The sequence below is a fragment of the Arvicola amphibius genome, chromosome 9 (genome assembly GCF_903992535.2).
Source record: "Arvicola amphibius chromosome 9, mArvAmp1.2, whole genome shotgun sequence".
NCBI classification, from domain to species: Eukaryota; Metazoa; Chordata; class Mammalia; order Rodentia; family Cricetidae; genus Arvicola; species Arvicola amphibius.
In genome coordinates this window covers 122,007,005-122,023,187 of record NC_052055.2, presented here as the reverse complement: position 1 = coordinate 122,023,187, position 16,183 = coordinate 122,007,005, and the positions used below count along the sequence as shown (strand labels likewise).

The window sequence follows — 16,183 nt, the reverse complement described above, 5'->3', positions numbered from 1 at the left end:
TGTTTGTTTTTTCCCCCAAGACAGGATTTCTTTGTGTAACAGTCTTAGCTGTCTTGGACTTCATGGACTTCATTCTGTAGACCAGGCTGGCCTTGAACTCACAGAAAACCCCCTGCTTCTGCTTCCCAAGTGCTGGGATTAAAGGTGTGTGCCACCACTGCCTGGCTAGCAGAGTTCCTTAAAGAAGCCATATCCCCCTCCTTTCTTTTTCAGCTTTTTCAGGCCCTAGGTATTTGAGCCTCATGTTCTCACATTGGTATGCCAAAATGTAGTTGATTTTTTTTTTCTTTTTGGGAGCCCACCACCCAGCTTCAAAATAACTAAACAGAGACTTATTCTTACTTAAGAGTTTGTTTCTAGCCAGCTTTTCTTACTAATCCTGTTTTGTTTCTCTTTACATTTTGCCTCAGGGCTTTCGACGTTTCTTTATTCTACACATCTTTCTTTTCTCTGCCTCTGCCCTGGGATTAAAGGTGTACGCCATCACCCCAGCCTGTTCAGCTCTTTATTAGACCAATCAAGTGTTATAGACAAGCAAAGTAACACAACTTTACAGAGTTAAACAAATGCAACATAAAAGAATGCAACACATCTTTGCATCATTAAACAAATGTTCCACAGCAGAGACAAATATAGCACATCTTAAAATACTATCCCACAACAGAATCCGTCCTGGTTTACTGAATAGCTTGTGGTATGGTGAAAGGCAAAGACACATAACCGCTAGCTGACAACTTTCCCTAAATGCAGATGGCCATAAAGAAACAGTAAAGCGACATTAGAAGGGGAGGAATGGAACAGAGCGGAAGTGGGCGGGCTTTGGACTCCTGGCCTGTCTGCTGGGTTCCTCAGCCCCACCCCCACACTCCAAACTTTTCCTTGATTTTGGAAGCAGCTAGCAGTGGGATCAGTCATTCACTGAGCTCTCAACTTTCGAGGCGCTCACACTGGTATTTGTGACTATTACAGGCCACTCAGGGATGCCATTTTCAACAGTGCTGAGGAGACAGCATTAAGTCATAGAGCTCCTTGTCTCAGAAAGGCTTTGCTTTCCTCTGAGTGTCTGTAGCTTTCATTGAATCACTTAAAGTGGGCTTCATGTTCAAAGACAAAACCCTGCCTCCAAAGCACAAGGAGAAGGCGGAGCGTGGCACACATCTTTAATCCCAGCACTTGGGAAGCAGAGGCAGGTGAGTTCAAGGACAGCCTTGTCTACTAGTGAATTCAGAAGGCAGGTAAATATCTGTGAGTTTGAGAATAGCCTAGTCTTCAAAGTGAGTTCCAGGACAACCAAAGCTACACAAAGAAACCCTGCCCCCCCCCCCAAAAAAAATCAACTATAACTTAAACCATTTTAATTTTCAGTTACATATTGCTACATTTTCAGGTTAAATTGCCATTTACATGGTATTGAGACACTGGAATGCTTACAAAAAACATAGGAATTACATATTTAAAGTAGTTTCTTTTTTGTTGGGAATTGGACCCAGGGCTATGTGCATGCTAAGCTGAGTCCCACCACTATGCTGCACTCCCTAGATTCTATCAGAGAAAATCAGTCCTCGTCCTTATCAAAGTGATCGTGTTCCCTGTGGGTTATTGTTCATTACAGTTCGGCCAGAGTGTCCAGAACCCAAGACTCTGCCCCGCCTGCTAATGATCGTGTTCTCTGTCTTCTCCAGGGAACGTGGAGAAAGCAGTCACTGAACTGATCATTGATTTTGACACGCGTGCTGAGGAGGAGGGTCCCTACGAGGCACTGTACAATGCTGTATCATGTCACTCCTTAGACAGCACGGCCAGCGGGCGATCATCTGACCGAGATTCCGTGAACAAGGAGACCGAGACCGCAGGAGCAAGAACTGCTGGAGTCAGGCCTGTACGTGGCCCAGGCCTGAGCCTCCCGGGGGCTGTGGTGGCAGCTATGGGTGCTGGCAAGAGGAAGTCTGGTGCCGGCTCCTATTTCAGAGGCCTGAGCTCACCTGCTGTTCTTTCAGGAGCTCTGTCTTGTCTCTCCTGTTCAGTGTGGTAAAGCTACAGCTCATACTGAGGTAGAAGTTTGCTTTTTCAGGCTCCGTCTGTGTAGCCGGTTTGCATCTCTCCACCCCCACTGCCTTCACAGACATCCGTGTCTTCTGTTCTGGTTTAGCCTTGACGCTGTTCAAGCCTTTGGGCTCATGGTTTGTTCTCTCTGGAGAGCAGGACTCTCCAGTGACAGGAATTGCTGTTCCAAGCCCTGCTTGCCCTACCAGCCACGTAGACAGGGTGATCCTGCCCCGGGGGATGGCATAGCAAGACTTAATGGACAGCGTGTACTCTTATTAGACAGTATGTCTGCTGGTTGGTTCTTTATTGGCCCCATTTCATGAAAGCGGCACTGTGTTTTTCTGTGGTCAGGCCCTCTTGTCTTAGTACTGCTCTTTGTCCATGGGCCTCCAGACTCCTGACTCACCTTCTCCCCCAGAGTCAGGATGCCTCGTCTGTAGCCCTGTCTCTACTTTCTTTCCATCTCCACATATTGTTATCCGAATTTCTATACTCTGGTGTTGTCTGACCTAGCTGGCTAACCACCTAGAGACAGATATGAGGGCACATGTGGGGTTTTCTCCTGTTGGCCATCTCTTCTGGCCTAGCTCTGATGGACACAGTCATCCTTGACCTTTCTAACTGTGGCCTAGGAAAGGCCTAGAACTTCATAGAGTGTTCTTTGTTGCCTGTCTGCTTGACCTGATGCAGTGGCAGTGTTTACGTGTGGGTTTCAGTCAGCCCTCTAGTGTGGCAGCCTAGCAGAGTAGGAACTGCCAGCGCACTCTGCACTCTGGTGAGTGGCGGAAGAGCATTTGCCAAGCATGGCATTTCTCTTCCCTATTGGTATCTAACTTGTGTGAGAAGGCTTTGCTTTAAGTGGTGCTTACAGGTGTTTCCCAGTAGGGGGCACTAGTGCCTTGCTGGAAGCCACAGCGTCCTGAAAGAGCTGAGTAACCTTTGAAGGCCAGCCTCTGCTGGTGGTGCTAAGCAAAAGCCAGAACATCTTGGAATGCATGCTTTGGCATATGTGCATGCGTGTGTTGTAGCCATTCTTGTTCTACTGTTCTGGCCTCACAGAAGGACTGATGGAGGCTGGTGTGGAGCAGAGAAGTATGTTTAAGCAGAGAGGGCCCAAGTGCCAAATTCAAAACAGCATCTTTGCAAATTTCTCTGGAAGTTTCTATCATTCAGCATTCCAAACTCCACCTGACCTGGAGCCAGCCCTGTCCTAAGTAAACCAACCCCTGAGTAGGGAACTCCAGCCCTGCAGAGAACAGTGAGGGAAGCACAGGTGCAGTGGTTCCCCAGCCTTTGGCTTTGTCACCAGGGTCAGCCTTGTCTACAAGAGCTATACAAGAGCAAGTTCCAGGACAGCTAAGACTGCTACACAGAGAAATCCTGTCTTGGAAAACAAAAAACGAGAGAGAGAGAGAGAGAGAGAGAGAGAGAGAGAGAGAGAGAGAGAGAGAGAGAGAGAGAGAGAGAGAGAGAGAGAGAGAGATTGGTGTGGAACTTTTCCTGCTGAGTAGGGGTAACCAGGACAAATGTTCCCTCTTTAGCTGCTTTTCCCGTTGCATCCCTGGGAGTCTTGGCTTTAGAAAAGCTCTGGAACTGCGTCTCTTAATCTCAGGTTTCTTCTTTTCAGCCTAGGCTGAAAGTTGAGCCCCTGCGTTTTACTGTCAGGTTTTTGTGTCTGTCACGTAGAGTGCTTGTGCCAGCGGGGCAGTTGTGAGCTTTCCATGCTGGTCCCCTTGCAGCCAGGAAGGAGGTGTTTATGGTCTTTGTTGCAGACATCAGAAACTGCGGTGCAGCTGATTGAATTGTGTCTGTGTGGGAGGTCCTGCATCTGCTCAGAGACTGGACCTTAACTTAAGGCTCCTGAGGAATTCTCTACGTAATTCTTTTTATTTCCAAGGACTAAAATAAGGGTAAGCCAAAAAGTTACATACTTGAAAAGGAGAGATGGTAGAATATTTATTTTTCTTCTGCAGAGGGAACGTCCACCGCCTCCAGCAAAGCCGCCACCTGATGAAGAGGAGGAAGAACGTGTAGATAAGAAGTATTTGCCCTTGACAGCCTCTGAGGTAGAGGGTTGGGGTCACCCCATCACTGACCTAGCATTTGTTAGATGGTAGCTGTGTGAGCTCAGAGGAGGCTTTGTTCTCTTCCGCCTCTTTAAGATTTTTTTTTTTTTGTATGTGCATGTGTACCACGCACCTGCCTGGTGCCCGTGGGGATAGGATGAGGGCATCAGGTCCCCAGGAACTGGAGTTACAGGTGGTTGTGAGCCACCTTGTCGGTGCAGGGATTTGAGTATGGGTGTTCTGGAAGAGCAGTGCATGCTTTTAACTTCTGAGCCGTCTCTCCAGCCCCTGTGCATAGAACCCAGAGCCTTGTGTATGCCAAGCAAGCACTCTGTCCCTTACCCGTTTCCCCAGCCTATTTTCTTTTGTGGAGAGAAGATTATTGTATTTGTGTGTGAGTGTGAGGCTTATACATGAGTGTGTAGGCACATGTGCCCTACATGTAACAGGCACACACAGCTATGTGGGTGCTGGAGATTCCAACTCAGGTCCTAAGAGTGCAGAGCAAGCACTCTTACCCCCTGGCCATATCCTCAGCCTTGACTTTATCTTCTCATTGCCGCTGCGCTTAGGAGGCTTGTGGCGCTCCTGTGTCGCTTCTGGATCAAGGCCTTTCAAACTAAGAGTTCTGGTGCAGTGTTAGTGTACCGGCCATATGGGGAGCGTAACCGGCTGTTGTCTGGGTGCCCCAGCTGAACAGTTCGACTTTTTGCCTTTACACTGTGTTTGACACAAGGTTCCAAGTACCCTTGTCCTTGCCATTGTATGAACAGTGCCATATTATGACGTTTTGGCGGCTGGGCCCCAGAGGCCTCCTTTCTGTTTTCACCCTTTCACTGCTTCCTGTGAAGACTGTATCTAAACACGAATCAGGTTAGAGTTGACAACTGGAAAAGATAGGACTTTGGTCTGGTTATTTTTGCTACATATTTTATTTGCAAGTTTATTAAATAATCAAGTTTATAAAAATTAAATAAAAAAGATGTAGGAGGTATGTAGGAGGGTGAGAAGGAAAGGGGTGGTTATTTATAACAGTGTACCTTCTTTTTTCAAGACATGTTCTCACTAAGTATCTCTGGATATCCTGAAACTCATTCTGTAGACCAGGCTGGCCTCGAACTCGCAGAGATCCACTTGCCTCTGCCTCCTGGGTGCTGGGATTAAAGGTCAGTGCCAATATGTCTGATTACAATCTACCTTTTTTAAAAAAATTTAAAAATGTTTCATAGCCAGAAGGTGGTGGCACACGACTATAGTCCCAGCACTCGGGAAGCAGAGGCAGGTGAATCTCTTTGAGTTCGAGCCAGCCTGGTCTACAGAGAAGGTTCCAGGACAGGCTACAAAGCTACAGAGAAACCCTGTCTCGAAAAACAAAATAAATTGTTTTTATTATGTTACAGCGTGTGTGTGTGTGTGTGTGTGTGTGTGTGTGTGTGTGTGTGTGTGTGCAGAGGACAGGGCTTTTTCCTTCAGTTATGTAGTTCAGGAGACTGAGCACAGGTTGTAGAGGCAGCAGCTCTGCCTGCTGGGCCATCTGCCTGGTGGGATGTCTGTGTGTGATGTGAGACTCATCCTTTGAAAATGTTTCCTAATAGCCTGGAATTCTAAATCAGTTGAAGCGGTGTAGTTGATGTTTGGAAGACCGCAACAGCGAGAGCCCTGCACTTTCCTATTCGCTGTTACTATGGATGCATAAATATAGAGGAGACATGGCCTGAGTCATTGTTCTCTTAATGATCCAGACAGGATTTTTTTATTATTTTATGTTTATGGTATTTTTTCTGGCATGTCTGTCTGTCTATCTGTGAGTCACAAATGTGCCTGGGATCCTGAGAGGCTGCAGAAGGCATCAGATCCCCTGGAACTGGAGTTTCAGATGCTCATGAGCAGCCCACTGTGGGTGCTGGGACTTACACTCTGGTCCTTTGCCAGAGCAGCGGGGACCGCAACCCCACTGTCTTTGTTTCCAACTCGTTCAAAGCTTTGAAACGAAACCTCACACGGAGACAATGATGTCAGGAAACTTCAGGCCATTTTGCTTTGTTTACAGCACTGGGAGGATGGAACCCAGCAGTCTCTGGTGCTAAGGAAGGCTTTATGGCCACCAGATCTAGGGCTGTGCGTCTGTCAGTGATGTGACCAAGAGTTTGACTGTGGGAGAGCTTATTCATCATGATGCCAGGCATGAGACTTCACACACGTGCACAGGTGTGCGTGCACGCACACATGCTACACACAGACACACACAAAAGGTTTTTACTCCTCATGATGGACTGCCAGCTGCCATGGGCTGGCCACGGTATCCTCGTGTCGAGGCTTCTCAGCCACCCATACCGGAGTGGATTCTGCAAGCCACAGCTGGGTGACAGCTGGCTCCTTGCAACCCTTCTGTGCCCAAGCAGTGCTGCTCTCCACAGAGACTCTTGAGCTTTGAGCCATTGCCAGCCCTGGAGGACAAGGGAAAGAAGAGTAAGAAGTAATTTAGTTAAAAATGGAATCCTTTCTTTTGAAAATCGGCTATTGCCATAGTCACTGTGACACAGTGCTGCTTCTGTGGGAGCACGGATGTCTGGAAGAAACGTTTATTGTTTAGACTATGAAGGTTTAATCCCCTAGTTTGGTAAAGGGTCAGAACAAGAAGAAATCAACACCCTCGTTTATTGGGCTTTCATTAGGTAGTTGAAGAAGGGAAGGCGGTCCAAATTGGATGGAGGAAAATGAGGCCAATCTGGATTAGAATCCGAGAAACTGCATTTAATGACTGCAGCTCTGCTGCGAACTTTGCATAGCCCTGGACAGGTCCCTGACCCCCTCTGAGTTTACAGAAGAATTGGCTAGACCAGGGACCCTAGCTGTGGTTGGTGGACTTTGCTCACATTTGCCCTCCCAGGGGGACTTATTTGCCACTGAAGTCTTCTGTCCTGCCCTGGATTGTAGGCCAGGCTTCAGGGCTGTAGTTACCTTCCAGGGAAGCATGCCTGGGCCTGGTGAGAACTCTTGCTGAGGCAAACACACAGGGAATTGGATTTCCAGGGCTCTGCCTGAGGGATCATTTGGGTGAAAACCTGCCAGTGACACCTGTGGTGTTAAATTGGCAGGCTGTGAACTACTTAATGGTCCCTCTTTGTTCCCTTAATTGTGTTCCTATAAAAACAGGGCTCCCAGAGTAAAGGCGCCTTTAGCACCCAGGTGACTTGCACAGTGGGGTACCTGCTGTGCTCAGCAGTTTTAGAGTGAGCCCATTGTTCTGCGTTAGTGGCCGCCTGACTTCTCCTTCTGTCTGAGACTGGGGGTGCAGTCCTCTCTTCAGCAGGACTTGTGAGCTGTCCCCACAGAGGAGGACTCTGCAGGACACTAACCTGATGCTTCTCCAGTGTATGGTGGGAGGTGTCTGTTAGAGGTGGGAGCTTCCCTTGTGGGGTCTGCTGATCTGTTAGGTATGAGTGGGAATCCAGCCACCCCCACTTCCCTCCCAAGCTGTACTCATCTCTTCCAGCAGCTCTGGAAGTGTGCTCTGGCTTGATTGCTGTAGCTGGTCTGTGATTATTCTTGCCTTTAAAACACATGGGCACCAGGGCAGATGAGCAGAGGCTCTCTACAGCCCTGCCCTGTGTCTCCAGCACTGTGGTTTTAACAACTTTGCTCTAATGCCAGAACTAGCTGAGGACCCCCTGATGCTCACCTACCCAGAGCCCTGCAGCTGGTGCATTTCCCACGTGGGAGGCACTTACCTGCTTGAATCAAGACCTTCTCAGTAGACAGAGCTGCTGTTCACCACAGACACTCTCATTGCTAGTTGTCTACTCTCAAGACGGTTGGAGGCATCTGAAGTCACCCAGTAGAAAGCTGGCTTTAGGGCGTCTGTGAAGAAGATAGTGTCACAAGCTGGCTGTGGTAGCTCATGCCTTTAATCCTGAGCCTTGGGAGGCCGAGGCAGAGGATCAGCCTGTTTAAGATCAGCCTGGTGTGCACAGCGAGTCCCAGGCTAGCCAGGGCTGCAGCAGCAGAGGAGGAGGAAAGGGAGGACAAGGAAAGGCCATTTAAGCGGCAGGGGTGTCTTGTTTTCTTTGGAGGTGGAGGAAATGTGCATGTCAGGAAGCCTGGAGAAAGGGCAATAACAACCACTAGGAAAGTATTCTCACAGAGACACTGTGGGGAGGCAGAGAAGAGGGGCCTGTAGTTTATCTTTTTTTTTTTGAAGGATAAAATGGGGCCCCCAAAAAAGTTTAGTCATACTGTGGAGATTTCCCATACAGGAATTGTTCTTGGCTTTTCTCTTGCCAAGTCAAAGTACATTATCAAGAAAAGGATTTGACTCACAGGTGGGCTCCCAAAAAGCGGCTCCATGTGTCCCTTAGCTTCTGGTTCAGGGGCTTCAGCTGTGTCCCAGTGGGGCCAAGGGACGAGCAGGGGGTGCCAGGCTCACACGATGACAACCCTTTGCTGTGGTGCTACATAAACTAGTACTCCACTCAGGAGTGAAGTCCTGAGGACCACCCACCCACTGGGGCCCATCCCTGCCTCACTGGTGTGGTAACCTTTGGGGAATACGTCAGAGCGCACAGTAGGCTCAGAAAAGCTCCTGGGAGTCCGCAGGGTCCTGACTCTCCTTCCCTTCCCTGCCCTGCTTCAGCCTACCCTGCAGGTTGTGGGAATTGGAGCTTTGTTGTGTACCACCCATCTCTGCCAACAGATCCTGGGTGTTTCTGTCTCCTAGGCCCTGGCTGTGAGACCCAGGACTCAGAGCGGTGTCTCCCGGGAAGAGGACGAGCACCCATATGAGCTGTTGCTCACAGCAGAGACCAAGAAGCTGGGGGCCACAGACGGAAAGACTAAAGGTATTCCCTGCTTCACTCCATGGCACAGGGACGGAGGGTGGGAGTGTGGGTGCTGTAGGTGTGAGTCACGCAGCTAAGGTTCCTAAGTCTGGGGCCCCATGGTTGTTCTCGCCAATACCTAGACTCCATGCTCTTGGGTGGATGGGGACACGACACTCCCACATGTGCAGCCAGGGCAGGCGAGGGCACCCAGGTGGCAACTGTGGGAGGGAGACAGCAAGCACCACTGTGGAGACTGATTGGAGCCTGTGGTGCTAGCCTAGCAAGCTAGGTTGTTCAGGCCCATGTCGATGGCAGGGTGGACTCTGTGATTCCTGACCTTAGGACAGTATGCTCCTTGTTAGGGTCATGATGGACTGTCACCTATAACTACAGTGCTTTGTCACTGTGGCCCGCTTGTTTTGCTTCAGCAATTCCATTCTGGAATTAAGTTCCAGCCCTGCAGAGGGAGGATGCATGAACACCAAGCGGACTGAAGGGCAGTGTCTGGAGGGAACCTGCCTGTCCCTGCTCCCACACTTACAGCTATGAGGTCCTCCACTGTGTATGGCTAGTGCCTCCTGTGGACTCTGTCAGTTCACAGCCTTTCTGTTTCACCAGATACCCGGCACACTGCCTCCCATCCTGCTCAGAGGCCTCCCTGTAGGAACTTCGGTCATATTCGTAGTAGTTGTGTGTGTCATGTACTTTCCTTTGGAAACTTTCCTAAAAGGTTGTGATTTGGTGCAGTGAAATGCATCTGTGTTTGTGCACAGTCTGTGAGTAACTGCAGCCAGTGAAGGGTTTTCCTCTGTCCTTCTGCATCCGCTTGCTCCCTGTCTTGGGGACAGGGCATCTGATGTCTGTCCCAACGATTTTTCTTTTCTAGAACGTTACATGAATGGAGTCTGTTAATGGAGGCTGCTTGTTGGTTCCCGGCTGCTCAGCCCCGAAATAATCACACAGAAATTGTATTAACTAAATCACTGCTTGACCCATTAGCTCTAGCTTCTTATTGGCTAACTCTTACATCTTAATTTAACCCATCTCCATTAATCTATACATTACCACGAGGTCGTGGCCTACCAGCAAAATTTCAGCATGTCTGTCTCTGGTAGAGCTACATGGCTTCTCCTCACTCTGCCTCCTTTCTCCCAGCATTCAGTTTAGTTTTTCCCCACCTATCAACCCTATCAGGCCAAGCTAGTTTTTTTATTAACTAATGGTATTCACAGCACACAGAGGGGAGTCCCACTTCAGGAGTCATTCAGTGTGCACCTCTGTCCTGCATAGTGTATCTGAGGTTCATCCATCCTGCATTTTCCGTCATTTCTTCCCTCATTGCTGAGTTGTGTTCCTTTATAGAGGTGTACCACAGTTTATCCTTTCCCCACCCGGGGCCAGTGAGTCATTATATGTTATCATTTTTCATGTAAGCGTAGGTTCTCATTTGGCAGCCACTCAGCCACATGCAGATGACACACCATTCTGGACCCCCTGTGGTGCTGTCGTCCCCAGGCCGCAGCGTCAGGTCTATTAAGCTTCAGCCATCCTTGGAGAGGTGGGACATCCGCCTTCCCCGGCAGAGCTTCTGTGCTGCCCCTTCCTCAGTGTCCGCGGACACCTGCTGCTCTTTCTGTTACCGAGTTGTGAGAGCTTTATGTGTTTTTGGCATAAGTTCTTTTTTTGTCTTTTGAGACAAGGTGTTGCTGAGACTGGCCTCAAACTCATGGCAGTTCTCCTGCCTCAGCCTCCCAGTGCTGTCATTACGTATGTGCATCGCCATGCCTGGCTGAATTGGAATTACTTTATTTTTATGTTCTTTGTTTTGAACATTTTTGTTTCCTAAGAGTTTGATATAATATCTTATTATTATAGCCCAAGTTGACCTTGAACTCTCAGTGATTCCCCGGCCTCAACTTCCCAGGTGCTAACTAGGCTCACAGGTCTGCACCACCAGACTCTGCTGACTTCTTTATTGAATGTGCTTTCTTCTCAGTGTATAACCGCACTTACTGTGGCCTTTGGGAGCTTCATTTTAGAGAAGTTCTTTTTCTGATGGATAAGGTGCGTTGGGGAGGGGTATGCCTGATCTTGCGTGTGTATGCATGTGTGGGTCTGTGCAGAGACCTGAGGTTGGTGTCAAGTATCATCCTGTGTGGTTTCCACTATTTATTTACCTTTGAGACGGTGTCTCACTGTGTAGTTCTGGCTGACTGAAGCGTCTTCATACACCAGGCTTGAACACAGAGATCTACTGCCTCTGTCTCACTAGTGCTGGGATTAAACACTGGTGTCACCACATCCTATCTGCCTTATATTTTGGAACAAGGTCTCCTGATGAAGGGGCTGCTGACGGGGCTAGACTGGCTGACACTGGTTGGGTCCCTCAGCTGTGCTCTCCCACTCTCAGCCTGTGCTGCCGCCGCATATACCACACTTGGCATTTTCTAGGATGCTTAAGATTCTGACTCGGCTCTCCTGCTCACACAGGAGGCTCATTCTTAACCGGGCCACCCTCCTAGCTCCAGGGGCATTCTTTTCTGTACTTTCTTCTAGAAATGTTCTGACTCTGAGTTCTGTGCCTAAGGATGTTAGCCATTTCAAGGTGACTTTCACGTGTGCACGTCCAGCTGTGTCAGCACTATGTTGAAACATCTTTTTCTTTATTAAATTGCCTTGGTAATGTTGCTATTATTCCAGAAGTATCTTGAGTATTTCAGTTCTTTTTTCTTGCCCTACACACAGAGAACCCAGATGCCGATTTCTATATGTGGTCATACCGGTCTGTGTGTGGGTTTGTGCTGTGCCCCCACATTGGGAAATTCTGGTGCCTTGGCCGTGTGAGTTTGCCTGTCCTGTGGGTGCATTCTTTGTTTAGAGCAGCCACAGTTCTGGTGCCTTCTCTCGAGTCTTAAATGACGTGAGCCACGCATGAGTTCAATCCTGTAACCCCATGGCTCTGGTGACCTAGACAAGGGAGTACTGTGAGCTCCAGAGTTCAAGGCTGGGTGAGGCTGCAGTGCGAGTCCCTTTCTGAAAAGACCATGGAAATTAACTTGGAAAACAGGCCTGTCCTCTAGTGTTGCATTTGAAGATGGTGCTCCATGAGGGAGGAGGGTGATTCCTTGAGAGGCTTCGGTGGGACAACTGCACACAGCTGCTTACTCAGCCTTTCGAGTGCAGGGGAAGGAACCACAGCTTTCTGAGTGAACCTGTCCCCTGGCTGCCAACTGTCCTCGGTGGGGATTTCCTGTCCCAAGGTAGGAGTTCTTCCAGTTCCTGGCAGTCTCATGTCTACCTTCTGCTCCTTGCTGCTCTGCCCTGTTTGCTGTTGGGAGTGAGTGCTGTGGGCAGCCTGTTTAACTGAACCATGGTGTGTGGGGCACCCTGCCCGCGGGCTCGCCTTTCAGCGTGACTCCCTGGAGCTTTAGACAAGGGTTGAGGCACCAGCTACAACAACGACTTGCTGGTCTCCCAGGCGCCCAGCTTGTCCTGTCGGCTGACCCAGAGGGAGGCAGTCAGCAGCCTGTGGTGCTTTAGTTCAGATGACTCTTTTTCCTTTTCCATTAATGTCATTGTCGTATGCAGCTTTTATGAACTAATTGAGCTGTTCTCCAAAGCTTATGTTTATGTTAATGAAACAGAGCTTGGCTTACCTTAGTCTGTAGTGTGGGGTTGAACGGGAGATACTTTTGAATTGCCTTGTTAATTATACTGGTATGTACTCACCAAAAAGAAAAAGAAGGCACGCATTACGAGAGTAAGTAGAGATGGGATGCTAAGGCTCTGTGCCTCTCTGTTCTGGAGGTGCTGGAGGCACCGGAGCTGTGGAAGCCTGGCCCACTCAGGTCATTGCTGTCTTCATGCAGTAGTAGCTGAGGTAGTCCAGCTGGAATTTAACCCAGAATGGAATCACGTGTGACAAATGACCTTGAGAATTTGCTTTTTGCACTTGTTTGTAGATCATGGATCCAATTTTGTCTTGGTTCTTAAATGTCAGCCTATTCTTTCTTAATCACTGCTAAATAGCCCCTCTCAGTTCTCTGTTGTGAGTTGTGTTTCCCTACTAGCAGGAGGAAGAGTGAGGAGAGCACCCCTCGCCCAGTCTGCGCCCCACCCCCAGTGCGCTGTCCCTACCGTCAGTGCAGCGTCAGCACTACCAGGGGGTGGGCTGCAGAGGTGGACCCAGGCTTGCTTCCTGATGCCACATCAAACTGCTCACAGCACCTTGTCACACTGCAGGGATCCAGTGCCCTCTTCTGATCTTTCTGGGCACCTGTACACACAGGGTGTGCACTCATACAGATACATACATATAAATTATAAAACAATTCTTTAGAAAAAAATAAAATTAGCAGTAGGGGTTGGGTCAGCCAGCACATGCCTTGCAAGCATGAGGCCAAACATGGAGATGGACATAAATTTTTTCTTCATTCTTTGTTCTTTGTTTTTGGTTTTTTTGAGACAGGGCTTCTCTGTGTAGCCATAGCTGTCCTGGAACTCACTCTGTAGACCAGGCTGGCTTGGAGCTCACAGAGATCCGCCTGCCTCTGTCTCCTGAATGCTGGGATTTAGGCGCCACCAGTGCCTGGCTGATAATGTGAATCTCTACTCCCAGTATTAGGGAGGTGGAAACAGGAGGGCCCTCCAGCTGGCCTGGGTGAACCCCCAGGTTCAGTGAGAGACCCAACCTCCCCAGACGTGGAATACACCTCAGTATTAGCACTGATGATCTGTTGATGCACACATGTACGTCATTGTGAAAAGGCACACACACATATGCTTGAGGAGACAGAGCTGGCAATGCATCACTTCTGTTGATGCACACATGTACGTCATTGTGAAAAGGCACACACACATATGCTTGAGGAGACAGAGCTGGCAATGCATCACTTCTGAAGGTACATCATCTGCCTACTGAGTTTCCGAGACCCGATGGTTTTGTTTTTCAGTTTTCTTCTTTACATTAAAATTAACGGCATCTGGTTGAGGTGGTACAAGCTGTTGTCCCATCATTTGGAAGACAGAGGCCAGGGGGTCTTTTAAATCTGGGAATTCAAGAACACCCCAGATGTGACATAGTGAACACCCCCCAGCTCAAAAAGGAAGAAAATAAAACCGTGGCAGTAGAATTGCTTCTTGTGGCAGGTGGTGGTGCACACTTTTAATCCCAGCACTTGGGAGGCAGAGATGGGCGGGTCTCTGTGAGTTCAAGGCCAGCCTGGTCTACAGAGTGAGTTCCGAGACAGCCAGGGCTACACAGAGAAACCCTGTCTCAAAAAACAAGAAAACGAAAGAAAGGGAAACGGAAAGAAATGCTTCTTACAAATACATGTTGTTTGATGGAAACTTCACTCCAGCCCCTCGCATCCATATCCAAAGAGTCTGGAGTGTTCAGATGGAAGCTCCACCCCAAGACCCCTCCCCTGGAGCTGCCTCAGTCCAGACTCCACCCCTGAGAAAGTCCCCCCAAATGATGACCCCTCCCAAAGATGCTCAAAACTACCCCACCCATGGTTTTCCGCTCTTCCTTTCCCATCTCCTCTCTGGGAGGCTGGAAAGCCATCTGGGAGCATTTGTGTCCATTAAACCTGGACTTTTTCTAATTTGGTTTGATTTGGTCTCGTGTGGATTGCTGCGTCGGCGGAGAGGTTTATTGGGGTACAGAAACTTTTCCTCATGATGTGATGTGGTGTGGCCCTGAGAGGAGAGGCGTTTGAAGTTCACTAAGGCTTGGGAGGGCAGCAGGAAGAGTGGGGATCGGCATGGGCATACACTGCCTCTTGGCATAGCCGCCGACCTGTGCAGTCCTCACACTTCATCTAAGGAGGAAAAGGCGGAGCAGGAGAGTAAAGTGATGAGCTGAACCAGTAAACAGCACGTGGGGATGACGTCAGGAACCTGCAGACAGCCTGACATGCAGCAACTGTAAAAAGCTGTAAGGTCTTATTTAATAAGCAGTGTGCCACCACCCCTGGGAGAGCATGCAGAATAGTTGGGGGAGTTTGGAGATGCAGAGTCAAACTCTAGTGGGGATGCAGACAAATGACTCAGTCAACCTGGCACTGTGTGTGAGGCAATTTGAACTGCAGAGGATCCCTACTCACTTAAAACTGGCCCTCACTCGTGGAGGGCAGGGATGCTGAGCTTGTTGTGCCACAGGAGAATTTCCACCAGATATGTTACTCACACCCACGCACCTGGAAAAACCCAGCCATAGGAGAAAATGTTAGCAGATCCTTGAAGCAGAAAAGGCATGTCCTCCTAAAGCACCAGGCCCACGTGGCATTTATGATCATTTTTGACAAGTGGGGATGTCCCTCTATGGTTTGTTTGAGCACTCCATGCTCCCTGTTAGTGTTTGACTCTGTGAACTGGACATCCCAGGCCTGTGACCACTCAGAATTGCAGCGACAGCTTTCCGTAGCTGTCGCTATGGGTTTGATAGCACATAGGAAAGTAGCCAGGAGATCCAGCAGTGGTCTGTGAAGTGGAGGTTTAGCATGGGCAGCAGTGGCTCATCTGCAGGCAGTGGTACATGTGTGGTGCTGTCCGAGTTCTAAGGGTTTCCAAGTGCAGGTCTCCCTCTGCTCCCGTACGTGAGCCTTGGTGACTCCAGCAGCCTGGTCTCTCCCATTCTCAGCTTGGCATCACTGCTATTGGCTAAATCAGAATTCAGAAAGAAAACAGTGCCAGTGTTCAGTCCCTATCTTTATCTGAAAGTCCAGGCTGGCCTTTCATGGCCAAAGTGTGGGAAGTGTGCATGCCTGAGCGTGTCAACAGCGTGGCAGTTGAGTCTCCCCAGTCCCTGACTTAGCCTCCTGACCCAGCCAGGCTGGGACCAGCTCCCTTGCACTCTTGCTGCTTTGCGGGTAGAGTAGTTCTTTCCCCTCTGATCGAATAAGCCTTGTGATTTTCTTGTATTTTCTTCCACAGCGTGTTTTGACAGTTATATATACATGGACATGTGTGGTAAATACAGAAGATAGTGGAAAGGGGGCAGAATATGTTAAATTCATATGAAAGTGGTACAAAGAAAAAGCGAGACAAATTATGTCCACGTAAGAGATCAGAGATAGCTTTATGAAGAGAAGGTCTGAGCCAAGCTCAGAAATAGAGACTTCAACTCAATAGGCAAGACTGGGGAGGGAGCTGACCAGAGGTTCCAGGCAGGGGCGTGGCTCAGGGCAGGAGTGGGGGTGGGGGAGGAGGTGGAGGATTGCCTGGAGCACAGCCAGCAAGCACTCCAGT

At 49.1% G+C, this 16,183-nt stretch overlaps 1 protein-coding gene across 4 annotated transcripts in view; it reads left to right on the top strand.

The window, feature by feature from the left end:
- The window catches only part of Anks1a (ankyrin repeat and sterile alpha motif domain containing 1A), a 156,660-nt gene that overhangs the window by 72,660 nt on the left and 67,817 nt on the right, over positions 1-16,183 (top strand). For all 4 annotated transcript variants that reach the window (XM_038341973.1, XM_038341972.1, XM_038341971.1 and 1 more), the window contains 3 exons: positions 1,683-1,879; positions 4,020-4,112; positions 8,830-8,950. In XM_038341973.1, coding sequence (XP_038197901.1) covers positions 1,683-1,879; positions 4,020-4,112; positions 8,830-8,950 — 411 coding nt within the window. The remainder of the gene's footprint in view (positions 1-1,682; positions 1,880-4,019; positions 4,113-8,829; positions 8,951-16,183) is intronic.